This window comes from Coturnix japonica, chromosome 1, assembly GCF_054131305.1.
Source record: "Coturnix japonica strain WE chromosome 1, WE-NBRP24, whole genome shotgun sequence".
NCBI lineage: Eukaryota > Metazoa > Chordata > Aves > Galliformes > Phasianidae > Coturnix > Coturnix japonica.
The window spans coordinates 51,269,327-51,296,107 of NC_140663.1; the positions used below are offsets into that span (position 1 = coordinate 51,269,327).

General features: G+C 48.7%; 1 protein-coding gene across 47 annotated transcripts in view; it reads right to left on the reverse strand.

Annotated features, from left to right (window-relative positions):
• RBFOX2 (RNA binding fox-1 homolog 2) overlaps positions 1-26,781 on the reverse strand; it is a 157,652-nt gene that overhangs the window by 75,941 nt on the left and 54,930 nt on the right. For 6 of the 47 annotated variants that reach the window (XR_014935621.1, XM_085519173.1, XM_085519194.1 and 3 more), the window contains exons 1-2: positions 4,136-4,412; positions 366-496 (exon numbers count right to left, since the gene is read on the reverse strand). The exons of 25 other annotated variants lie outside the window; for them this stretch is intronic. Coding sequence is in view for 18 of the 22 variants with exons in the window: in XM_085519173.1 (XP_085375299.1) it covers positions 366-392 (27 nt within the window). In the remaining 4 variants the exon portion in view is untranslated. Of the gene's footprint in view, positions 1-365; positions 527-3,206; positions 3,274-4,135; positions 4,413-7,868; positions 8,383-13,966; positions 14,115-26,781 lie in introns of those variants that run through there. 16 more of the 47 variants (XR_014935622.1, XR_014935619.1, XR_014935624.1 and 13 more) reach the window with 9 other exon arrangements.

The following is a 26,781-nucleotide window of genomic DNA, read 5'->3' on the forward strand; positions in this document are numbered from 1 at the left end:
AACCCATGCTCCCTCCTGCCCCAGCTCCCAGGTCTGTGGGATCAGCTTCCCAGCCACTTGCTGAAGAAACGTGCTGCGGAGCAGTGAGGTCTCTTCTAAGACAGGGACTTAAGGAAATGGCACTGCTGTATCAGGTTCCCTTAGCACTGCTATTCCTCCTAGGCAATGCTACATGCGACTTCTGCCATCCCGAGGCTGCCCCATGAGTTTGCTTTTACTCCAGTGCATCTGAAAGCACTCGGAAAAGGTGATTAAGGGAAAAAGCCCTTAAGAATAAGCCCTTCTCCACCAGCAGTTAAATCCCTATGTATCCCAACAGATACAGACACAATCCATATGCCCACATCAAACAAACAAGTCCTTACATCAGGGCAAGTGAGCTGCAGGTCCATCCTTCAATCTCCGGGGGAGATTCTCCTGGAAAAGGGCCTGGCCAGGACTCCTCTCACACAAACCTCTGCTGCTGACATGGTGCCCGCAGCGCTAAACCGAGGTCCTACGACAAACAGCAGAAGGGAGGCAAGAACTAGGGGGTACACAGAGGCAGAAAGTCAGGTAACACATAAACAAGCACCGCGTTCAGAACGGCAACAAAAGGAAAAGAGCACGAGGCCGTGGGATACAAGAAGAGCAATCCCCTTCAGACAGCTCATGCAGGGGGACACCAAACCAAGGAGCAAATAGCAAATAGGCTGAGGGAGAGGGGGCTGCCGTCCTTCAAGCAAGGAAAGGGGCTGGGGAATAGCAGTAGCTCCCAATAGAGTCCCTCGATGCTTAGAAAAGCCTTCTTCACCATCATTCCCTTTTTAGAGGGAGGGGTGGGGAAAGGGGAAAGGAGAAGATGCTGGAGCATCCAGCTCGCTGGAGGGAAGGAGATCCCAAAGCAATAGGAGGATAGGGGGAGAGGCTATCCTGGCACTTAGGCATCCCTGCAGACAGTGCAAACAAAGGAGGATGCTCTCCTACAACAAGATGCACGTTTGCAAGGTGGCCATCATGATGGACAATGGCTCTGGTCCCCAAATTCACCCCCACTGCCTGAGCCCAGCATGAGCACAGGCTGCTGTCACGGGAGGTAGGGAGAGATAGGGGAAGAGAATGAGGCAGAGGAAAGAAAAGGAGACAGAGAGGCCTTTAATGAGTCAGCCTCCGCTCTGATTTAAATAAGACCTCCATTTATGGAGCTTTGCCTTTTTTTTTCTTTTTTTTTTTCCTCAAATCATTGGCTGAGTGAGCAACTTTGGGCTGCTCAAGGTTGTCTCCAGCTGCACACGGGGTCTGGAAGGGAAAGGGTTATGGAAGGGGGAAGGGATGAAAACCTCTGGAAAAAATGAGGCTGCTTGCTGGTTCGTTTTAACAAGGACATAAATTAGTCTCAAAGCCACAAACGCCATCACCTCCCCGAGCCCCGGGCAGAGCACAGCGAGCGAAACACGTGCCAAGATAAACGGCACTGCCTGGAGCCGCCGAGGGGTGCTGGGGGACGGGAGGGGGCACGCTGGCGGTGAAGGCACCTCAGATGGTGCCGCAAAATGGAGCCTGGTGATCCCACAACCTCACAAAAGGGGACCTTCAGATGTTCCTGCCTACACCCACATCAAAAGGCAGCCACTTGAGGCGGGGAAAGAGGGAAAGCGGGGTGCTGCGGGCTGAAAATAGCAGCTCTCCCCGCTCTGGCTTTAATTACAGCGAGCAGCCCTTCCTCCTCCTCCTCCTCTTCCCAGCTTGGAAGAAGGCCCGCGCGCAGGCAGCAGCCCAGGTGAAAGCTCCATCGCGGCAGCAGGGAGGGGAGCAGACAATGGCGGGGTGATTCATTACAAAGGCACACGGCCCCGAGCGCAGCGCTGCCACATGGGCTGCGGGACTCCTGAGCGAGGCACAGCTCCCCTCCCGCTCCCTGAGATGCTCGACACCTTCCCCCTCTCCCAGCCCTGATGGGAAACAGATTCGGAGGAAAACGCCAGCACGGCACTGGGCTGTCCAAGAAAGGGAGGGCTTTGTGCTCCGTGCGAGCCAGCAGCCTCGCCATGCACCGCAAGGAGAAAAAGCCCTTAAACGTGGAATTCCTGTCCATCCAAGAGTTTCTCTTTCATCTGCAATTAGCACATGCTGTACTGGGCTCCGTTTAACACTCATTTTCACCGATTTAGGATTAAGGGGGATCAGAGCAGAGTACTTTCTGTTAATGAATCTCTCTCTCATTAGTAATTTAGGTTTCCTCTTTTTGCCTTCCAGCACCTCCCATCTGTCGCTATTTCCATTCTTCTCACCCCACACTGCCGTCCACCTTGTCTCACCGTTCCCTCGTGCTTATACAGCAGTTCATCTCCCGGATTTCCAAAGGAAACAGGCAAGCTGCTCCCTAAAAAGCAACGGGCAAGGCAGACAGCAGCGCCTGGAGATGGAACCAAGCAGAGCAAAGCACTGCCACAGCAATGCTGAATTCATTCAGCAGCTTCAGGCACCAGCAACACGGACTTCCCATAAGCTAAATGCAACCCCGAGGAAGCAAGTTCACAAGCTGTGAATGAGGCTACGCCACTGCAGCATGCTGTGGATGGGGACACTGCCCTAGAGATGCCGCTGTCCCCCCGTGCAGCCCAACACTGTGGGGTTCATCTGAGCGAGCATCATCATCCCCAGAGCCCCAGCCAGGGGAAGCCCAAGCTCTCCTCCCTTACTGCTGGAGCTTTCTCACACGTGCATCTTCCTCAACGGCAGTGCATGACTATGCAGTGCAAAACCCTGTGATTCTAGCCTGAGTACTGCATGCTCTTAAGATAGCTATAATGCAAGGTCAAGCAATGCGAATGACATGCGGTCCACAAGGGTATCTAAGAACCACTGCGGTAGGAAAAGACCACTAAGATCGTCCAGCCCGACTGCATCTCCAGCCTTCAGGCCAGTTTGTGCCCTCCTGTTTTACTTAGTGCTCCAGCTGCACCCCATCCTCCCCAGCACCTCTTCCTCCCAATCAGGCAGCTCTGGGGTGCCAGCTCCCAGGCACACACTGACTGCACACGCTCAGCACCATCCCACACTGCATAACAGCGGTGGCAGGGAGCACCCTGCATATACAGCTGTGCATAGCAACTCCAGAGCGTGTCCATGGGCATCCCCCTCCATCCAGCCTGGCACGACCCGAGCATGCAGTCACACACAAATGGACCCCGCCTGCAAAGAGACAGCTTTCCTGCATCACTCACAGAACTAAACATAGGTACAGAGTGTCTCCGGAGATTTCTGCAGAGCTCTTCAGTCTCAAAACAGAAAGCCTTGGTCTGGATATAAAGGAATTGGTAATGGATGGGATGAAACAGCAGGAGCAGAGGTGGGGCTTGGGAGATACCTTACTGCATAGGACAGAGACCCATTTTTCAGCCCCTGACAATGAATGCAGGATAGGAGACAGAAGGGTCAGCGAGGGTGTCCCTCCCTGCAGCAGACTGCTCGGCCCCGTGCAGCGGGACATGCAGAGCTCGGCCAGGGCTGGCACAGGGGGACGCAGCCAGGGGCAATGTGGGCAGCCGGGACTACAGTGTGCATCTGGATAGGAAAATGCAAAGCTCCACAGGAAAGAAAGAAGAAAAAGCCCGAACCGAAGAAAAGTTCTTTGCGAGAGCCCTTCCCTCCGCCTCCCCTCAGGAATATCCCCCCAAGGTTCCCAGCTCCGCAAGGCACTGCGGGGCATTATATAATGCCCAACTCCAAAGGATTCCAGCTCGGCGATGCCGCTCTTCTCCTCCCTTTGCCCCCCTCCCTCCGGCGGCGACTTGCAGATGCCATGCCAAAAATAACAAATTCAATGAAAAAAAAAAAAAAAAGAAGAAGAAAACCCACCCAAGCCCCAAACCACGTAGCAGCCTTTCAAGGCGAGCAGCGGGCGATGCACACCCCTCAGCCGCCGGGCAGCTCTCGGCTCGGGGAAGCCGCTCACCTTTGTGCTCTCCGGGCCGGGCGGCCGCAGCCCCGCTCTCCCTAGAGGGCAGTGCGGGACCCCCGCGCCAGGTGAGCGGCGGAGCGCCGGGGCTCACTCCCACCCAACCACCCCCCCCGCCCGGGCTCCGGCAGAGCCCAGCGCTGCCCGCCCGCCTCCAAGACAAAGCCGGGCACGGCAGCCGCCCGCCAGCCTTACCTGAGTTACCATTTTCTTTTTCTCCATAAACCAAAATGGGGGAAGCCCGGCAGCAGAGGAGGAGAAAGGGAAGGGAGAGGGGGGGGGAAGAGGGGGGGAAAAAAGGGTTGGGGGAAAAAAAAACAAAAAAGGGAAAAGAAAAAAAAACACAAAAAAGCCAAAAGCAGCAGCCCCAAGGAGGCGGGCGGCGGGTGCCTGCGCTGCACTACCTCGCCGGCGCGGTGCCCCCCGAGCCCTTTTTCCTCCCTTTCTTCTCTCGTGTTCCTCCCTTTCTTCCCCCTTCCTCCCGCCGCCCCCCCGGCTCAGCCAGATGGCTGCGGGAAGCACCGCCCCCGAATGCCGAAGGTAATTAATGCGAGCCGGGCCCGCCCCCACCCCGCCCGCCTCGCCCCGCCCGGCCCGGCGCCCCCCAGCCCGGCTCCGGAGGGGTTCCGCGGCTCCGGGAGCTCCGGCCGCCCCCCGCCCGGCGGAGCGGCGCTGCCCGGGACCGGGCGCCGCGGGGCGGAGAGACGCGTCCCGACGCGGGGTGCGGAGCTGTCAGCCCCGCACAAAGGGGAGCGGAGGGGGTGCGCGGCCCGGGTGCTGAACCGGAAGCAGTAGCAGCGCCGGGAGCTGCGTTTCGTTGGCGATAAAAAGCCGAGGGCGCCGGGCTCCTGCCCAGATTGCTTATTTCCCCTTCTCCGCACCTCCCCATTTATCTTCAGTGAGCATCTGGCCCTTACTACCTCCGCACCTGAGCTGCCGGCGGATGGCGGCATTCCTTCCCCAGGGAGCCCAAGAAGGGCCCGCTGCTTTCAGCCGGACCCCAGACACCCAGATATCTAAGCACCGGGCACGAGTCCTCGGCCAGCACAGAGTGCTGAGCTGAGCTGCCCTTCTTCTCGACCCCAGGCCCTCGAGAGGCTCCCCAGGCTTTTCCAGCAGAAAAGACAGCGCAGTAATACCTTTCATCCCCGTTTGCTCTCCTTTGCGTTTATAGCCCATTATAATTTACACTTAAATAGATATATACACCTAGCGGTGATTCTTCATGGCCTTGTGTCACCGAGCAGTTTCCCAATCTGACGGCCGCAAATCCACCTCCTCCTCCCTCCTGCTCAGCCAAAGGGCAGCAGGAGCAGCACGCCTTGCAGCCCGGCTTGCTCCTTCGCTATGTAAGGACCGAGCAAGCTGCTGCCTCACTGCTCTACTGGGATGCAGAGAGCTGCGGAGCGCAGCCCGCTGTGTGGTCCTCTGGGAGGCAGCCAGGCCCCACACGGCCCCACGGGGCTCTAACTCAAGAGTCCGTGTTCTCCTGAGTTATTTCATCCTCTCCACTAACTCAGCTTTGAAGACACTACAGGTTTGCAGACAATATTGCACAACCAACCAGGGAAAGTCTTGGATTCTTTTTTTCTTTCCCCTCCTCTATTACAAACCTGAGATTCCAGAGCGCAATTCTGGGTCAAAACACGGTGACCTCCTTATCCCTTTGCCATGGCAAAGCACTGAGTTTTAGCTACGTGCATATTGTCTTCAGCTCTCTGTAAATCAGCGCCATCTCCATTCATTTAAACTTGATTCAACTTTTGCATTCACCTGGTTTCTGCCGTGCCACAGGGATAAACTCAGGCAACAAGAATCACGGGTCCGTAGGAGTCCTGACTGCCCCCAACCCATCTGAACTGAACATCTAATACAGAGTTTCAAGAGCTTCAAAAATACCACTGAGAACAAGATGACTCTTGTTAACACTTGAGGTCTTTGTTGTCTTGGGCTCACCCTGGAGCCAACAAAGCAACATCTGATAATGAACAAGGCAGATAAAATTAATTGCTTGATCTGTGGCAGTCACCTTTCCCCCTGAGGACTGGGGTTCAAGCACTGTCTGATGGTCAAGCACAATAAGCTTGGTGGGGCCCTCACTTAGCTGCCCCTTTAAGCCCTCTATAAAGGGAACCAAAGACCCCAACTGCAGAACAGAGCGCTGAAAGCAACAAGAATGCACAAGCAGAGCTAAGCACCAGAGCCCAAGCAACATACTGCTTGGAGCCATGAGATCATCCCTTCCTACTTGCTGAATTTATTCAAAAAGCACGTATTTAGAACACATCTAGATGCCAATACTTGTGCTTCTCAAGGGGGTTAGTGCATCACAGGCACATAGATGCTGAAACTTCATTCCCGTACTGTGGAAGTGGCATTACAGAATCACAGAATCATTAAGGCTGGAAAAGACCTCTAAGATCACCTGGTCCAACCCCCAGCCCATCCCCACCATGCCCACTGACCACGTCCCTCAGTGCCACATCCACACAGCTCTGAACACCTCCAGGGATGGTGACTGCACCACCTCCCTGGGCAGCCTGTGCCACTGCAGCACCGCTCATTCTCAAAGAACATTTTTCCTCATATCCAGATATATCAGATGACATTTGCTAGTTCCCATCATTCACACCCTACCAGGAAATGAGTTGGACGAGACCATTCAAGCAGCAGGTGATGGAGCCAGGCTGCTGAGATCACACAGGAGAGAGCACAACTAAGGAACTAACCTTCAGCTGGACCAAGTGGTTTATACACACACTTCCAAACTGGCAGAAGTGGAAAGAGAAGGCCACAGGCCACAACCACCCTACTTGCAGTAAGTTTCAGGTCTTTTTCTTTTGCTATGCCTCTAATTCCCTTATACCGCTAGGGTGGAAAGAAAGCGCTGCCTTCGATTTTAACATCCCATTACCTGCATTTCTGTGCTGGCTCAAGTTTAGATGGAGCAAACCTGCCAGCTGGATCAAGGCCAGAGGGAGGGGAAAAAAAAGGGTTCAAGTGTAAAGAACCAATTTATCAGGAACAAATCTTAACAACCAAAAGACACACTTCTGGTTGTGGAGCCTATTCATGTACGTAACAAAACCCGCGGTACAAGGTAACCTAACAAAATACCCTTTAGTGGCTATCTGAACTATCTCAGGGTAGATAATCTTCAGCTCGTAGTCTACCTTTCACATTTTCTGGATGAATTTGGTGCCTCTGAGGAGGAGGAATGCTGACACTGAATAGCCGAGGGCTGCGTGGAGAACATCATCCTTCACTTGGCTCCGAAAGCATTCGAGCCTGACCCACGGCCTCTGGCTCCTCCAAGACTTCACAGGACAGCCAGGAACGCACACGTGTGCTCCAAATATAGCCCCCTCCCCAGCAAGGCTTGAGCAAAGAGCTGCACCCAACTCCTGTCGCCCTACAGATCCTCGCTGGGTCTCCAAGAATGGGAAGGTGATGAACAAGAGTTTGCTCAAGGTTTTGTTGGTGGTTTCAGGGGAAGGCAGAGGAAAAGTGGGCGAGCAGCCGCTCACGGTATCTTGCCAGCCCCGAGGGACAGGCTGCAGTCACACTCACAAGTCACATGCCCTGGACAAAGCAGCGAGGCACTTGACAACACAGCAGTTGGCAGAGCGTGACATTGCTGTCAAATCACAACCCCCCCGCCCTTAAAAAAAAAAAAAAAAAAAAAAAAAAGAAGTATTTTAAAAGCCAAAAATGCAAAACAAAGCGCACAGGTCTCAAACACCGCAGTCCGGGGAGCTGAAGTGCCAAACAGGAGCGCTCGCATGCAGGGAGGCTCAAGGCAGAGCCTCTGGGGAGCCGAGGCCTGGCACGCGCTGAGCAGCGCCCTACCCAACCTGCGCACAGGCTGCGGCGTGCCCCAGGAGCAAGCACCGTGCCACCGTACAGCCGCCGCTCTCCTTCCGCTTACCTGGACGACTGGGTATTGATAATCCATACAATACACACCATACATAGCCAAAGATCCTCCAGGTGAAGGCCAAGAGGACGCGGGACTGGAGGCTTCAGACGCAAGCCTCCGTCTCTCAGCCTGGTGGGAAGGACTCTGGCAGCCCTGCGCAGTGCTTGGCTCAGGCCTCTGGGGCCACTCAGGTTGACACTGGCTCAGCTGAAAATAAAAAGGCGCTGCCTGGCTCGGCTCGGCTCGGCCCCTCTCTTCTGGGATCCAGCGAGGCAGTGCTCAACCATACGCAGCGGAGGCTCCTAAAATTAGAAATCCCGTACGGAGAACTGCCCTGGAAGCCTCGACCGCGCGGTGTCCTGCAGTGCCCAGGCAGCAAGTGGCACGGGTGCAGGGGAGCAGGGAAGGCAGGATCCTTGCTGCAGCCGCCAGGGATGGAAGGAAGCAGACAGCATTTCGGATCTGAGAGCATATGTTCTGGGCTCTAGGTGCGTCAGAGGGAACGCTCCCAATCCAGGACAGCGAAAAACATATGGGACTGCTCCTCCCCCAACCCCAAACTCTCCTTGCCGCCCCAGGCAGGGACAGGTGCTGGGATTAGCGCTGCAGAACCCTTTGGTGCTGCAAAGGGGGGCAGAGGAGAGTGGCCGCCTCGGTGCCTCGCGCCAAGGGATCTCTTTCGGCTGGGTATCGGCTGACGCCTCGCCCTCACTCCACACCGGGGCTGGGCAGCTGCCAAGGGGGGAGCAAGGCAGCGGGACCCCAGGGCCAGCAGGTCACCCACTGTCAGCTGTCCCGCTCCCCCCAGGGGATCGGCGCTGCCCTGGGGCCATGGGGCAGAGCCAGTTGTTGTGCCTGTTTTTGGAAGCGTCCCCCTCCCCAGCACCTTTTCCAAAGAAGTGGGCGCGTTCCTGGGGAGGGATAACTGACAGGGACAGATGCTGGGCTGCTCTGACAAAAGGCCAGCAGGTTCACCCAGCCCGGCTCCATGTGCCGGACGTGTTACCGAAACCTGAGAGCCCACCAGTGATTCTTAGAAGACACCACACGGACGGGGAATGAGCGCCCACGGCAAAGAGTGTGAGCTGCTGCCCATGGCTGCACCAAGTCTACCAAATGGCCATCAGCTCTTACCTACACATAACTCCAGTTGTCCTCTGAGCAGGTGAAGCCTCCCTCTGAGGCTTCCAAAGTGAGAATGCTACAGTGATCAAAACGAAGGAAAGCTCTGCAAATCCCCCCTACTCTTTCCAGTGCACACTGTGGGGTGGTTTGTAGTCTGGGTGGTTTTTTTTTTGTTTGATTGTTTTCTTTAACCTCTTCTGATTCTTAGCTCCTGCACATAGCCCAAGCTACTCCTACATAGTAGCTGGGTACTACCTACCTGCTCTTTCCACGACTCTCAAAGCTACTTCTGCATGACAGCATTCAGAGATTATCAGCCTTAAAGCCAAGAGAGATGGGTTTCCTTCCCTCATTCTGCCCCCTTACTGCATTCTTGTGGTTACCTTCACTCTACTTCAGACACCAGAACAACAAAAAAAAAGAACTGAAAGTCTGAGCTCTGCCCTTGGCTTGCAAGTAAATTCCTTCCCTTCAGAAAGAGTTAATTTCTGGTTTTTTTCTTTTTTATTTTTTTTTCTTTTTTTTTTTTTTTCCTAAGAGGTTATATTAGCTGGCGTGGTTTGCATGCCTGGCACCTCACAACGTGGGGATGGGTGCCTAAACCGCAGCCTCTGACCTCTCCACCAGCACGGCAGCTCCTGGCGTGTTCTCTGCCCCCAGCACCCTTTCTGCTGTGACTTTCTGCAGAAGAACATGAGCAGTAATGACAGTTGCCACCCGCTCCCATCAGCTTTCCTAGGGCCACTCCTAGACAAATTCGGGAGTACAAAGTGTGCCATTTTCTATTTCTCAAACACCACCAGCAAAACATTTCTATAGTCCTTGTTTATGTCTGAAGATTTGCAAAGGAAACAGAGAAATTAACAGTCCATAAGTAGGAAAGCAGCTATGCTTATAAACCTCCTTGCTGCAGAAGAAGGATGATTCCCAAACAGCTGTCCATCTGCCTATGCCCAGTTGACCTGATCCCCGTCTCACACAAACTTTATGGAGCTCACTTCCAGAAGATTATAATTCATAGTATTGTTTGAGTTGGAAGTTACCCTTAAAGGCCATCTAGTTCGCCTCCCCTTCAAAGAACTGGGTAGATGAGGTTGCTCAGAGCCCCTCCAGCATGACCGCGGGTGTCTCCAAGGATGGGGCATCCACCACCTCTCTGGGCGACCTGTTCCAGTACCTCACTGCCCTCAATGTAAAAATCCTATTTCTTATACCCAGTCTAAATCTCCCCTCTTCTAATCTGAAACCCTCTCCCTCGTTCTATCCCAACAGACCCTGCTGAAGAGTCTGTCCCCTATCTTTATTAAAGCCCCCCTTTAATTACTTCGATTTCTTGGCTTCCCTTCCTTGCCATCCCCGCAAGCCCCACCACAGGGCACAGACTGGATCAGGCTTCCTCTCAGCAGCCAATGCTCTTCTTTCTTCCCCCTTCCTGTAACCACATGTTCAATAGGTGTCTGCCCCTCATTCTTTTGCATAGCTCATTATTATGCATCCAGGCAATTTAGTATCTCCAATAACATCTGTTTATGAAAAGGCATTAATTTACAAAAACCCAGTCTTTTTTCCACATCTTGTTTCTTCTACTCCATATTACCGCCCCAGGTTTTAAAAGCGAATCCCTAACTAAGTTAAAAACCATACATTTATTTCACAATCCAATTTTTGTTATTTTCAACCGGGCCTCCAGGGAACAAACCATTTCCAAATCCTAGTGCAGATATCTTGCTATCTATAAATAACTGTCAAACGGGCACAACAAAACAAGGGGAGGGGGGGAGCAGGGAGTATCGCCCAGCCTCTCGGTTGCTTCAGCTATAGCAGACACACACAGAACCGCAATGCTTTCGAGATCTTAATGCAGATTTGAGAACTTTGCCTTAACTGATATTAAGAGACCTGGGTGACACTGCAGCAACAAGGAATCACATCTCCTGTGTCCCAGAGAAAACTGCATTACACAAACCGCCAGAACGGACACAGCAGGAATACCCACATTTTACTGACCAGTAATGAACTACTGTCCATACAGCTGGTCTACCACTGCACGCTGACTTGTAACAACAGTATTAGTCAAATATAAGAAGGCTGCACTCCATAATTTTATTCAGAGATAAATGCCCAACTACATTACCATATAACTTGCTATGTACATGTATTTCCAGTAACACAAGTTCGGTAACTGTGGTAAAACCATAGCCTTGCTCCTGAAAATGCTTACGCAGACAAAAAAAAATAAATCTAGAATTACAGCAATATTCAGGCTGGAAGAGACCTTGTGACACAAAGAATCAGATCAGCTGCTACTATACATATATAGGTTATAACATAACCTGATCTCTTCCTAAGGTTCAGCTGGCTACATCTTAGAATCAGGTTCTGCAGCAATGCTCGCTCCCCTGGGCAAAAGCCTGCTCTAGAACATCACCCGTCAGCAGCTGGGGGCTGCACTCATCTCAGGCTTAAAGTTATTCCTCAACAATTTCTGCTTGTCCTTTGTTCCTCTGCCAGTGCTGTCCTCTGGCTTAAACGTATTTTCTCCTTCCCTTACAATTAACCTCCCTGATGTATCCCTTCTAAACAAGCAGCTGTTCCAGTCTTTTCTCACGACAGGCTTCCTATTCCCCAATCTCTAGAAGCCTTTTCTTCCACCTGAGCTAGCCTGCATTCGTCTTCTCTCTTCTTTTTTTGAATAAAAAAAGGACATTAGCCAGAACAAGATGGTTAGCAGCTAATTCGTTTCACAGATCCGGCACTAAACTGCATTTTCTTTTGCCTCCTTAGCACTTTCCACTGTAGCACCACCATGCTGTAGAATCTGTGCTACAATGGGAAGCATCAATCCATTAAGAAAACAAATTGTTATTTTAAACAGATAGGTTGATCTGGCACAATCATGTTCCGATAAATTTGTGTTGTATTTTATCCCATTCTTCATTAGTGTCCTAGTCTTTAATTACTATTTTCATCTCAGATTTTGCATACAAGAGGCTGGACAAACAGGTCTATACTTACTCAGGTCATCCCTCACGAAGAGGGCTGTGATGCTTCCCTTTCTCCAAGCAAATGATACCACACCTGATTTGATAACGTTAGTAAAACTTGCATTAGATCTGCAGCTTTGTTCTCTCACTTTCAGAATCAGGTATCATCGCTACCCACGCAGACCCGCTCCCCAGCCCACTTTAACATGGCTGCTCCTACAGTACTTCCATGCCTGCTACCCATCCTCTGGGCCCATGATGAACTCTTTCAACACAAAAACATTTGCTTTTGTTTATATCTTCCTTACATATCTTACATATATGTAAGAATATCCTAGGTATATCTATCAATTTATCTATTTTATCCCACAGATTTATCTTCCTTACCTACATTGTCCTCAACACTGAGTGGCCCCCACATCCTTCTTTCTCTCTCAGTGTACTTTCAGAAGTACATTCTCCCATTTTCTCAGTACCATTTGCAAGGTTTAATTCAGCCAGTTTTCTGGCAGTTCTCCCCTTCATCCCCACATTTCTTGACCCTGAAGACAGAGCAGGCTCTGCCGATTCTTATAAAATAAAACCCCCACCACCTCACAGCTCTACATTCAAGTGTCTCACTTTTCAATCCAGCTCACTGACCTCTTTAAAATGCTGCTTCACGTATTGAAGTTTGTACCACCATCACCCAGTCCCAAGTTGGGGACATGGAGGCTTCTGAACAGCTTGTTTTCCTGCAGCAGTCGCCCTGCCTATGGTACATCCACTGTCTCAACAACAGACGATGCTACAGTGAAGAAATCTTCCAACCCTATTATTATTAGCAGCATTTGTTCTCCAAGCTATATCTGAGAAAAAAATTCAAGTTTCTCTACTAATATTTATCTCTATAATGGTTCTGGGAATAATATCATTTCATAGACTCGAGTCTGTATCCGAATCCAATCCTAGGAGAGATTTCAGCAGACTCCCGGGGCTCCCCCTGGGACCTCTTTTACCATTCTTCCCCACAGCAATTTTGACCAGGAACAGATCCTGTGTTATCAGTATTACCCTTTTTTCTTCTTTACAGTCTACTGCATGCAATACAGCCTATCACCTTTACATCTACCCTGTCTGAACCATACATAATCTCGAATACATGTTAAAGTCACGATTACTATTCTTGCAGATTGATATTATCCCTATAATATCCAGTTTCATGTTCTGCACCAGTAGCTCTGGTTCCTCTACTTGCTATTTCTAATGCCAGGAGCCTGAAAAAAAAAAAACAACCAAACCCTGTTGTGTTTGCATATTTACCGATCACACAGCTCACAGCTCCCTCTACTAACAGCATCACCCATCCAGTTACTGCTGAATTTTATTATCCTTTCTATAACATTGAATTTTATGATTTTCCATCTCCAACCAACCCATCACTTCGCCTAGAGACACTGTTTTACATGCCACTGTAGCAGCGTTTACCTAATTTTCCTCTTTCTGTGTGCTGAGCAAGGCACGGAGATTACACAAGTTTTTTCCCAACGTTCTCAAAACCCAGGATTTTATTTCACATGCACAGCTCTCTTTGATGTCTGCAGACTGAGGAGAGCTTTTTGGAAAACGCAAGACCACAGCCCTGGGCTTTGCTTTGCCTGCTCTCCTCGGGCTGCACAGAGCCAGCACGCTAAGCCACTATTCCAAGTACAGTCAGACGGACACAGCCTCGCCATGGTCTCCCCGCACTTGAAGTACATCCATGGTAGATATTTTCCACGGACACAATTTTCACAAATTGCTAAAAATCATAGTGCTGTAGGGTTACAGCCATACGGCACAGAGTCTGAGCTATTTTCCATGCCGTACAGTTGTTACACCACACTGATCTTTACTAAGGAAATTACACCAACAGTTTCATTTTATAAACTGAATTTATAAAATCTTTAGTATAATTCTCTGTTCTCCAGACAAATTAATCTAAGCCTTATCTAGTTACTCCCACTAAAGAGCTCTTACCTCTGCTGATTCTAACTCTTCATCGCTAGAAGCCTGGCTGATGCTCTTCCTCTCACCCACCAAAAATGGCATCTTTAACAATTAGCCAATCACTACATCTGCTAAACTGGGTCATCAGGGATCTGATGAGCAGCTTACAATATGTCTCTGCTTTTTAAAGACTGATGTAAATGTAGGAAACATGCCAGCAAGCAAGGATGCATTTTCTGGCTGGGCATGTACTGATTTCCATAGCAGCTAAATAGATCAAGCAGCTCAGCCAGCTCGTACCAGTGTCAGACAAACAGCACAAGGTACCAGGATTGCATCTCTAAAAACTGCAAGAGATTCTTCATTTTGCGTCAAGACAAGTCCCACAGCCTGGGCACAAAGGCTGGCTTTGCTCATGCCAGGTGAGAACTGCGCTGCAAAGCCATCACTCCCAGGAAGGGCTGCATTTTCTGGTCTTCTGGTTTGGTTGTTTGTTTGGTGCGAATAGGTGTAACTTTTTTTCCAAAAAGCTCCGTGATTGTTTTCTTCCAAATGTGATATAACCAAGGACTAGAACAAAGAACTGGTGGCAGATCAGCTATTCAGCAGAGTAAACAACTCAGCACCAAGCCACCGTGGGTTTTTGCCAGTGAAACATGTTAAGCATGCTAATGCTCAAGATCAGGGATGAGATGCGTTAAGCAGAAATGGAACCAGCAGGTCTGGGGGATGAGGAGCAGCAGCAGAAGCAAACAGGAGCGTGTTGGATTAGTGTAATAAGGACATCACAGAGAAGCATTTCAATGCTCCGGTAAAGCCATAGGAACCACCGCTTTCCCAAACCTGGTCTGATTAGTTAGTGTTACTGATTCTTCGTATTCATTAGGATTAATGTTCCTAAACCACATTAGTACAAATGAAATTAACAAAAAAATACACTTTGAATCCAAGGAAATTAAAATCCCTCTGGCAAAAGAGCTAAGAAGCCCAAAGCTGGAGAGAGCGGCCAATATCGAGTTACATGCAGTGGAGAAGATAGCCCCATCACAGCGCTGCTCCTGCCAAGGAAATCTCTCGGGCACACAATGGGACCTCAGTCATTACCTTCTCCTGCTTTCATGAACACAATTCAAGATTTTAAGACATTTAAAAGGGAAAAATACCAAAGACTTTATTTAATAAAATGGAAGCTCTTGAATAGTTCCTGCTCATTTCCTTTCCCCTCGGAGCGCTGGAGATTTCCCTTTTCAATCATCTTTTGCTACACATCCTCCATTCGCAAAGCAATATGCCCTATCAAAGCGTTATGCTCAACTTTCAGCTCCTCTCGCAATACCAACTTTAATATCTATACCTAGTTTATAAAACAAATTAAAAAGAAATAAAAACCCTTCCCCTATGACCTCAAACTACAGCTATTTTTAAAAAGCAAAAAGGATGGGAGGAGCAGTAAAAGGAAGAAACCAGAATCCAGAATATCCCCAGCACTGATTGCAGAAGTAGCAATGCCTAATGTGAAACCATCTGCACACACGTGCACAGTCAATACAAGCAACCAACTTTCCCAAGGCGCTGCTCCACGGGCCTTTATGGCCACAGTAAAAAGCAGCTGGAAGAATTACATGGAGCTACAGACTTCCCAGCAGGTCTGTGCAGGGCTGAGCCCTTGGGGACGCTGCTCCAACAGTGATGGAGCCACGAGAGAGATTTTTGAGTTAATGGGAGCAAAGCTTCCAAGATATATGAACAAATACTCTCACCTACCTCTGTAAAGCATCATCTGGACCACTCAGACACCTTCGTTTCTAACATAAGATGGGAGGTGAGGTGGGGAGAACATGAGTTCTACTCCTACAGCCAGAACAGCATCTTTCCTCAAGCTGCAGCATCTGCATGCAGGTCAGGGAGCTCAGGAGACTTGGGTGTCTTAAAAGGCAAAGACTCATAGAATCATTAAGGTTGGAAAAGACCGCTAAGACCATCTAGTCCAACCGCCATCCCATCCCCATGGCCACATCCCTCAGTGCCACATCCACACGGCTCTGGAACACCTCCAGGGACGGTGACTGCACCACCTCCCTGGGCAGCCTGTGCCACTGTAACACTGCTCTAACTGAGAAGAAACTTTGTAATATCCAATCTGAAACTCCTGGACAGACTAAAGCTAAGGCTTGAGGGACAGTGAGAGATATTTATTAGTGGTGGAGTTTGTTTGCCTCCACCACTCCCAAAGGAAGTTTTGTAGTCCTTAAACGGATCTAAAGTAGCTGGGCAGCTAGGCAAGATACACACTCTGAACTCGGTCATAAGATACCTGCATCCTGTTACTGTCCTCTGCTCTTCCCTGCAACACCTACACTTAGCTATTAAATATTAATGGTTTGTCTAGACTGGAAAACTAGCACAGTTTTAAAACATAGCTGCAAACACACAGCATAAGAGGACAGGTCAGAACTGAAGATAATTATTTCCTAAGTGCCACTTATTTTCAAAGCCTAAACACACTCTGCTTTAGGGAAGGGCATGGAAAATGGAGGCAGAGCCAGGACACCGTGTGAGCCTGCTAAAGCAGCACAGTGCAAGGCCTCTGATTACTGGAAAACTGGCTTTTTCAGTTTTTAGAGTTTTCTTGCAGCCATCCAGTAGAACAGGATCATCAGCAAGCTCCAGGAGCCTATAAAATAAAGCATGAAAAGTCTTGGATCTTCCTTGAGCAGAATCCAGGATCCCCGAGTACCCAATCCACACAGTTAAAGTTGTCAAGAAAGACACAGTGAAGTTGCAAGAGTCTCTTGATCCTGAAGCTAGATCAGTGTAGGCACAAACCTCCTGAAGCTGGTGAAACCTCACAATGATACAGATCCTGCTCGTGCAACTTCAGCTGCCAAACAAAGACCCAGAGTCTATTCAGGCAAAATTGAGACTGCCCAAAGTCTGACTCTTAAATTATTACAAAGGAGAAATGTCAGGCGGTGATGAACGCTCATCTGAAGTTTGAAATATCCACTGTCAGAAGACTGTGCTCCCAAAGCTTAAGTTTTAGGCATCATGCTAACTAACGAGCCAGCTCCCAGGAAGACAGCTTTAACAGGACAATAACTCACAAAAATATATTAGTGATTAAGTTGCAAAATAAAGCTGACAGCAGTCTGGATATACCAGCAGCATGCGTAAGACAGAACTTCAGCTTTCACGTCTACCCCAATCCGCTGCTTTACACACATTACAAAGCAGGTTTTAATTATGCTGTCCTGAGAAAACACCAGCACATCTGAGTATGACATGCGACAAGCCCTAAAGGAGCTTCTAAAACCAGACAGGCTCCATCACTTCAGTTATTACCAGAGGCACAATATGAAGGGAAAAGAAAATATATACATTTTCCAGAAGGAAAAAAAAAATACCCACGTGTTGGGCCTCTTTTCAAGGAGAACTCCAAGTGCTTGGCATTGCTTCAGGAAGAAAATAAGTGTACTTCTAGGCTAAGCCACATTTGGCAAAGGATGTGATCGTTGCGTAGTTTTCTTTAGGGATCACTTGTGTATGTACTGATCTTGGTAATGCTAGATGTCCATCAAAATGCTTTCTGCCTGTTACTTGAGAAGCAAAAAGACTTCCAGATGCAGCATTTCAACATCAAAGAAGAGAAGAAGTTTTCTCTTGGTAGTTTAGACATTACATGACAGCCACGCTGCCTTTCTTTATTCCTTGGGGTGGGGAGAAGGGGAAACAAAGACGAAGGATTCAGCCAAGAGCTCCGCTTCACTGTAGAGGCCTGTTAGATCTACCAGAGAGCTCCAGATCCTCAGAGAACAGCTCTGCCCACTTGGAGTACAGATTTGCCAAAATCCACTTGGATTTTCCCTTCACAGGCAGCAGCAGTTCAATTAGGCTATCCTTCAGGGGACAACTTTTGCCTAGACCGTTAACACGGAGATCCAGAAGAGAAAGACTTAAGCCTGAGCATTTCTCCAGATCTACATTAAGCCTACAAAAATTAAGGTTAATTCCTTAATTAAAGATCTATCTTCCCAGGAATAAATATTATTAAAAGTCACCAGATGGTAATATCCGAGATACTCTCACCAAGTATTTTTAATTGAATGAATCACAAACGAGGGCTGCTCTACACTGGAGATTTCACCGGCGGTGCGAAGAGGAGCGACAGTCACTGCACTTCCTGATGCTCGGAGGCGGATCACCAAATAGACCCCTTTTGCTGTGGGTTGGAGCCAACATGTTTCACCTTGCCTCAGCCTGGGGCGAAAGCAGCACGTGATCGGTTATCACAGAGCATTTCAGTACAAGGCAGTGGCTTGCTCAAATTGCCAAGCACTCGAGCCCTAGCAGGGAGGGGTTGGGTATGGGTTTTCCTCCCCCCATCGCTTATCAAATTGCTCCCATGTGACAAACTAAAATAGCAAAAGGTACTTGTGTCAAAATAAAGAGTGTCCACACATTAAATTTTTCTGGTATTGACTGAAATTCAGCCCTACCTTAGATCAGCATGGCTTCCCTACCGTGCACTGAGAGCCAGAATTGGGAGGAAAGGATTTCCCAGGCAGTCGTTTGTACTTTTTATGCAGGAGCAAAGGCATTCCCTACCCAAATTGGCTCCATCAGAACAGAAGAGCAGCTGCCCACACACTGTAACCATGCAAGCAAAAGACAAAACATGTCAAAAATATTATTTAAGCTCAACTCTTAATTGAATGGAAGTAAAAGAGAAATAAACATGGAGCATGGGCTGCATGAGATACTGGTAGGAACTGGGGAGCTGGAGAACACTGCGCAGGTAGGTTCCTTCAGATGCTGAAACAGCACATCCCAAATACATCTCAGAAAATGGTCTGGGAATGGTTCCAGCGTGGCAGCATATAGAATATGACACCATAATCTGCATAGACCATTTAGTGAGAGAAGAATTACATCTGTCCATTCATTTCTGTTGGCCTTGATTTAAAATCTTGCATGACTGCAAAGCTGCGAGTGAATCCTGCTTTTTCCTCATTCTAGAGAGAAAGAGAGAGAGAGAGAGAGAAAGAGAGAGAGGAAAGGGAAAAGGGAAAAGGGAAAAGGGAAAAAAAGGGAAAAGGGAAAAGGGAAAAGGGGAAAGGGGAAAGGGGAAAGGGAAAGGGAAAGGGAAAGGGAAAGGGAAAGGGAAAGGGAAAGGGAAAGGGAAAGGGAAAGGGAAAGGGAAAGGGAAAGGGAAAGGGAAAGGGAAAGGGAAAGGGAAAGGGAAAGGGAAAAGGAAAAGGAAAAGGAAAAGGAAAAGGAAAAGGAAAAGGAAAAGGAAAAGGAAAAGGAAAAGGAAAAGGAAAAGGAAAAGGAAAAGGAGAGAAGAGAAGAGAAGAGAGAAGAGAAGAGAAGAGAAGAGAAGAGAAGAGAAGAGAAGAGAAGAGAAGAGAAGAGAAGAGAAGAGAAGAGAAGAGAAGAGAAGAGAAGAGAAGAGAAGAGAAGAGAAGAGAAGAGAAGAGAAGAGAAGAGAAGAGAAGAGAAGAGAAGAGAAGAGAAGAGAAGAGAAGAGAAGAGAAGAGAAGAGAAGAGAAGAGAAGAGAAGAGAAGAGAAGAGAAGAAAAGAAAAGAAAAGAAAAGAAAAGAAAAGAAAAGAAAAGAAAAGAAAAGAAAAGAAAAGAAAAGAAAAGAAAAGAAAAGAAAAGAAAAGAAAAGAAAAACTCCAACTTGCAGCCTGCTTGGAAGAGATTTGAGCAAAAATACCAAGTGCTGCAGTGAAGAGTTTGGTGCATTTGCTGAGTGCAAAGAAAGGCTCCAGAAATAGCACATAAAGCCAAGGTTTGGCAAGAACAACACAGTTTACCCTGAAATAAGAAAGACAGACTTGCTAAATGAATGGCAACAGCAGCAAACCGTGCCTTAATGCAGGAGCGACCCCGGGGGCTCCTCTCTTCAGGGCTGAAGTGCTGGTTACTGCTGTGGGTGTTACGGCCCCACTCTGCTGTTTTTACTCAAGAAATAGAAAGCTGTGGTGGAGAAAGAAGAGGTAAACTGAGGCCATGCCAGCACTTTGGTATCAAACAGTCTTCACGTCACCTTCTGCCTCAGACTGAGACAAAAATAGCAGGAGGCGGGAAGACCTAGATTTTGTGTTTGTTTGCTTGGGAAACCTATTTATTTCTGAGAAAGCCGCAATGATCAAAGCCCAAAATTCAGGATTATTTTCCTCACAAAGTCTCAAGACACGGGCTCAGTAGTCTTCTACCAGCATGTAATGTAATGGCTAAAAATACTTTTCCAAGATCCATGAGGACAGAATGAAGCCGGAAGCCCATGGGCCTCCCAGCCAGCTTAGAAGAGGACAAAGCACCTTGAGGCTCTGCACCGCCACCACTGAGGGCCTTCTCTGGTTGTAGCACCAACATCATCTCCTCAGCAGCTTTCTGTGACCTCTACAACTCACACACATTCATTTGCCCCAACTTCAAAGAATCACAAAATAGTTAAGGCTGGAAAAGACCTCTAAGATCACCTGGTCCGATCACCATCCCATCCCCACCATGCCCACTGACCATGTCCCTCAGTGCCACATCCACACGGTTCTGGAACACCTCCAGGGACGGTGACTGCACCACCTCCCTGGGCAGCCTGTGCCACTGCAGCACTGCTCTTACTGAGAAGAAATGTTTCTTCATATCCAACCTGAACCCTCCCCAGCACAACTTGAGGCCATTACCTCTCATCTTACTGCTGCCACTGTCGGTATCCACTCAACAAAAAGCAGGATGCTGTGAAGATGCTTTCCTGGCTCACATGAAAACTCTCCTCTCTGTTTTCTATCCCTATCAGGAAATCTTCACCAAGGACTCAGCTCATGTTTTCCGTGCACCTCTCCAGTTACGCTGCGATGGAGCTGCTTGCACTCACAGTAATGGGTCTACCACTGCCAAAATTAACAGTAGCCCACTGCTATCAGCTTGGGTAACGGCAGCACTCAAACCTCAGCCTCACAGGTCTCTTAGCTTGAATTTAAGAGAACCACTTACCTCAAGCTAGGGATTTGTGCGTGGGCCAGAGTCAAACTAGGGCAACACTTAAGCTGCATCTCAAACTCACGCTGTAATGAAGCAAAAGCTGCAACTTCAAGCTCTTAAGGAGCACAGCAGGCGCACCTCCTGCAGCTGCTCAGAATTAGCTTCTGAAAAAGGTGTATGAATCTTGAAAATCTAATACAGCTTGGGTGTCTGTGACTGAACTGCTTAGCAGCAAGTCAAGCCGCAGTGCCCTCTTTCATAGTCATCACCCAGGCCTCAGCACAGTGATGCGAATGAAAAGCACAGGGCAGACAGTGACAGGACAAGGGGAAATGGCTTTAAACTAAAAGAGGGCAGATTTAGGTAAGATGTTAGGAAGAAATTCATTACCCATTGTGGTGAGGCACTGGCACAGCTGCTCAGAGAAGCTATGGGTGCCCCATCCCTGGAGGTTCAAGGCCAGGCTGGATAGAGCCCTGGGCAGCGTGAGCTGGTGGGTGGTAACCCTGCAAATGGCAGAGGTTAGAGCCTTTAGATCTTTAAGGCCTCTTCCAATGTAAGCCATTCTATGAAGTTTCAGCATGGCTAAGTGCCAAAGGCATCTATGGGCAAAAGGCCTTAAAAATGACAGTGCCATCCAACTGTCGCAGACCAGCGAAACGCGTGGCCGCCATTGAGATGCAAAGAGAATGATGACTGCATAAAAAAAACCACCATGCTCTCTGCACGTTCCGTTCCTGACTTACCTCCTGTACAATTATGGGATAGCTCTAATAACAGCCCCTACAAATCCAGCTGTCACAGTTTGCTAGTTCAGTGATTGCCCACTGAGATCTCATTACCTCGGCCAGTCCGTATGGCCAACAGCTCGTGCGGGCATGGCCATTTCTCAGCCTGGCCCTGCCAGAGGCCTGCAGAGCGGAGGTGAGCACAGCGCTGCAATGATCAGACAGATTTTGGGGCCATGCAACAAGGTCACAGTGTAGGGACAGGAAGAAGGGAAACACCTGCTCCAGAGCTTGAGACGACAAAATACTTAAAAACCTAGAAAAATAATTAAACAGACTAATGAGCCGTGGAGCACAGGTCAAGGAATATACAAGTCCTCAGTGAGGGGAGAAACAAGGATGGGGAGCAGCTTCTGAAGCAGAAGGGGACCAGGTTACAGCACTATAGTGGGGCTGTGACAAGCAGGGAGAGAAAGGGATGTGCAAGAGGAGGAATTTACTCCAGAGCTTAAGGGCTGGAATAAGCATTAGAGGGTGAACAAAAGGGAATGGCCGTGGTGGATCAGAACAGGGAATGGGGTGGGACAGGCAAAGCCTAACGGGTTGTTTTGTTATTGCTTTGTTTGTTTGTTTTAAAAGGGAGCTAACAGCAAAACAGTGGCAGCTTCAGAGGCTTTGCTCTGCTCCTCCCAGCTCGTGGGGAACCTCCCACCCCGCCGGGAGAAGGAAGGGATGCTGGGGATCCTGCAGCCCTCCCACCCTCACCCACGGCCAGGGGCGAGGGGGTTCCCGTATCAGCGCCTCGGCAGCACGGAGCTCCTTGCACCGGCACCGGCCGCCTGCCCAATTCAGACCCGTAATCTCCCTCGACTTTGATTTAATGCAGCAATTACTGGTAATGTGGTTTGAAGGAGATAAATGCCCAGTACAGGGCTGGCTGGCACTGACGCTCATTCCGCTCATGATGCGAGAACAGTTTTAATTAAAATCCCCTTTATGATAAAGGAGCTGCTTGACTGGATGTTTCTGTGCAGCCCTGATACGGAGCCTCCTCCAAAGCGGATTAGAAATCAAAGTTTCCCCCTTCTCGCTACTGGCAACACACAAAAATATGGAACACAGTCACCATGTCACCCCTCTGCAGTTTTCTTAACCCTACAACTGCTGGGAAAATGCCCACGCCTGCTTCAAAACGACTGCCACCTCTTGTCGTGGCTCTAAGTGCTTTCCAAAAATTAAGCACCGGGGCTGCTTCAATTAGCATAAACACATCCGGAGAGCTCAAACCCCATGATCCAAAATCCCTTCCCCTCTCCCTGGTGTAAAGGGAATTAGCGTGGCTGCTCATGCCGCAGACCTGTCGCTGCAATGAGGAGGAGATCAGAGCATTTTGGCAAGATGGGAGGAAGCCGGGATCTGGCCGAAAGGCTGGAAAAGCAGGAGGTTCTGCTGCGTGAGGCAGAGCAGGGCTGGCAGGGAAAAGGGAACAGCCCCACGAGATAAAGGAAGAAAACCTGGCAGGGTGGTCACAGTCCCAGTGCAGACATGTCCCAGCAATGATCTGTCAGCTCTTGATCGAGTTACAACAAATGGAGGTGCAGTTTTGGGTCAGTTTTCTCCTCTACAGTATAGGAAATACCAGAGATGAATACATTAAGCACAGCTAGTTTCTATTATTGCGAGTGCCAAGAGCAGATTGTCACAGTGAGAAATTGGCCTTGTGCATCACACAGAAAAGGCAGCTCTGGGTTTGGAGGCCAGCAGACAGTGCAACGGGAAGATAAAGAGTCTCGAGTCTGAATGCACATCATTTCATTCCTTAAGCGACCGGGCACACGTAAAAATTAAAAGGCTGACTTAAGCAGCTTGAAATCCTCCTTGACCCTCGGAATAGATCTGGGGTCACAGGACCATCCAAGCCTTTTCTCAAGACCCCCCAGAGCTTTTGCTTCATTACCACAGCATTGCTCCATATTCCCCTAAAGTTCCTTCTCCCACAGTGCCCTGAATGAGACTCCATTCAGAGAAACCTTCTTCCTTTTTTCCTAGGTTAAAGTGGCTCTCATGCTCCATGCTTGCCTCCTTCAGACAACACAGTATCAAAAACAGATGAGGAAAAAAATGGAGCACTGAAAGGAACCAGAAAGGACTGGGCACAGCACCTCACCCTATGAAAGTCAAAGCATCTAGTCATGATACTGTCAGGAGCATCCCAGTACACAGCAGTACCCACAAAGGGCAAAAGCACCAGGTGGGAGATGGCAGCATGAAGATGTAATGGGGTTTTGCTGGTCCACTAGGGGAAAAAAATGAGACCGAAAAAGGCCTGGTGTAATTAACAAGATTAAAGGGGGATTTAGGATCAGGACAGAAAAGCAACGGGCCAGATTGATCCTGACAGGATTAAAGCTGGAATCCTACTAAGAGTCCAGTGGTTGAGAGATCAACGCAATGTAATGGGATTAAATCAACATCAGCTTTTGTTTTTATACAACTGAGTCCCCAGTGCCCACAGTCTCACTGCTCTGGATACGGAGAAGAAGGATTGACGAGGAACCTCAATACTCTTCATAGGGCTCAGCCAGGCTCCTCCCCCCTTCAGCCCTGCCACCACCGAGCAGAAGGCACCATGGAATACAGAAATAAAGGACGAGAACCTGAGCGTGTAATGAGTGGTCCAAATGGCCAAAAGAGCCAATGATTCACTAAGTAACCGATCCAGCCAGCTCTAAACCAAGTGGTATCAAATGCAATGGGATCACCCTGTGACTGATGGTTGGGAAAGCCAGGAGGACAGTCCCAGCTGTATCCAGGCATGCTTGCAGACGGGCAGTTGGATTCTGATATAGTCTCTTGCTGAAGAGGAACAAAAGGAGCAGTATACTCTGAGGAATGTATCAGCAAACACATTTAAGACAAATTATCACGTGTCCCCATTGCACAACAATATCCAAGAATTACAAAAGTGAGAAAAGCCTCTTTCAGAACATATCGTTTGCATTACAGCTGGTGCAACACATGCGGGCCAGCTGCACCTTGATTCCACTGCCCTGAAGTTTCCAAAGCTTGCTGGTAATTTGAGTTGGTAGCAGGGGGAGGGGAGGAGGGGGCCAGGACAAGGCACTTGGTTCTTTCTAGACACGTATACTATTTTGGAAGTTCTTATTCTTATAGGAGAAAAAAAGCATGCATGTTTAAATTAGATGGTATCCATCACCACTCTGCTCGCTGAAGAGGGAAGGAGTGCTTATCACACACCTGTTCTCAACAGCTGCATTTGAGAGCCACGCTCCACATGCAAGGAAAAAGCATTAAAGCATCTCATATTTCTGCAGCACTTCTGAGTCCCGAAGATGTTAAGAAACAGTGATTACACATACACTATATGCACCCCAGCAAAGTCTGTCTTCTTTTCAGCAGACACTACGTTCTAGCTGAAGAGAAGCTTCCCCAGGACCAAAACTAAAAGACATAAATACCACCCATTTCTTGACAGATGCCACCTTGTCCTCACCTGTGCTGAATATGTCCCTTCTTCTCAGCTGGCTGGACAAGAACAGTAATTGGCATTCAGTGCTTTTCCACAACTAAGTATGAGTCAAAATCTCAGAATAATAAACTGGGGAGCATTACTGAGACAGCGCTGATGGAGCTGTGCATCCCACTTACACTGCCAAAGAGGCCTTGCCACCTTCCCAGGAGAAGCTTTGCCTTTACTCAGAAGGGCTCTGCACCCCAAAGGTACCCTAAGGATTCAAACAGGCATCACCGCAGCGGTTGAGGACATGAAAGGAGGCCCTTGTGACAGAAATGAAAGGTTAAAAAGCAGCAATAGGCAGATCACACCGCATGCATTTTCTGTTTCCTAGCCACATTGGCATAGTTGAACTTGAGCTTTTTTCTGCATTTAAACTTTGTTTCAACACCAGATGATTGATAATTATAACAAAGTACAGAGCAGTGCTCCAGGATCATCCAATGCCAGCTCCTTAAATCACGATGAATAATAATCCCCAAGAATATCTAAAAAACAATTGTCATCTGGTCAAAATATTTTCACATTATCATCGTCTTAATGTCCCAAATTCAATTAGAGCATTGTGTGAGGGACAGTATGTTTCACTTGAGGAGGAGAAAAACTAACTGCTTTTGCCCTGGACTCAGCTACAGACCCAAGAACCATCTGGTAAAAAATCAACAGCATTGTGCAGGCAGCATATTAGTCATGAGATGTAGGACTCTGAGAACAATGAAAACTAAATTTGAGGGACAGACAAGGGAAGCTTAATTACTTGCTTAAGCTTCTTCACAGCTCTGAGGAATCCTTAACACTTTCAGCAGCAGAATTTAGCACTGGAGGGCACCAAGCACACCCTCGACTGATTTCTTAATTTTCAGCAGACCTGTTTGCACTTCCAATGTGGGACTATCCACACTGGTCCAACACCACACAGCCTGCCTCCCCAGCGAGAGGCTGCAGGATGCATCACCTCGTGCTACGGATGGAGCCAGAACCACCACGCTACAGACCTGAGGGCAGACTGCACATCCTCCTCCAAACTAACTTCCTAAAGAAAATATTTGCCTGACATCACAGCCTGACTCAAACTTCTGCTGTACCCAGAAGCCCTCGCTGATGGAGCATGGGATCTCCTCCAGCTAATCACTCAAGTCATCTTGTAGTGTAGCAAACACACATATGTGTCCCTAGTGACTGCTTAGGGCTTTGGCAAAAATGTCATCCAAACCCAGATCCACTCAAAGACCTTTCCTGTATCAACACTGTAACCTTTGGGGTTGGGATAAGCGTGAAGTTCTGGCACTGCTGGAAGTAAGATTTGCAAACAAGCACCATGGGAAGTGCAGGAAACACAGATGTTCAGCCTCAGGTCGCTATTATCTACACTATTCCTCAAACCTTCAGCTGGAAACCAGGAAGGCTGAGGTTTATTCTCTTATTCTCTGAAGGTTTCTTCTCTTCCTTCCAAGATAAACAGGCTGCTTTGTGGAAAACTAACTCACACAGAACTCAGTCCCCATCAGCCTCGCAAGACTTGGCCAGTTCTACAGCAAAGAGAGTCCCCCGTGCTCACTGCTGTTTGGACAGGTGGGAATAGAGCAGACAGGC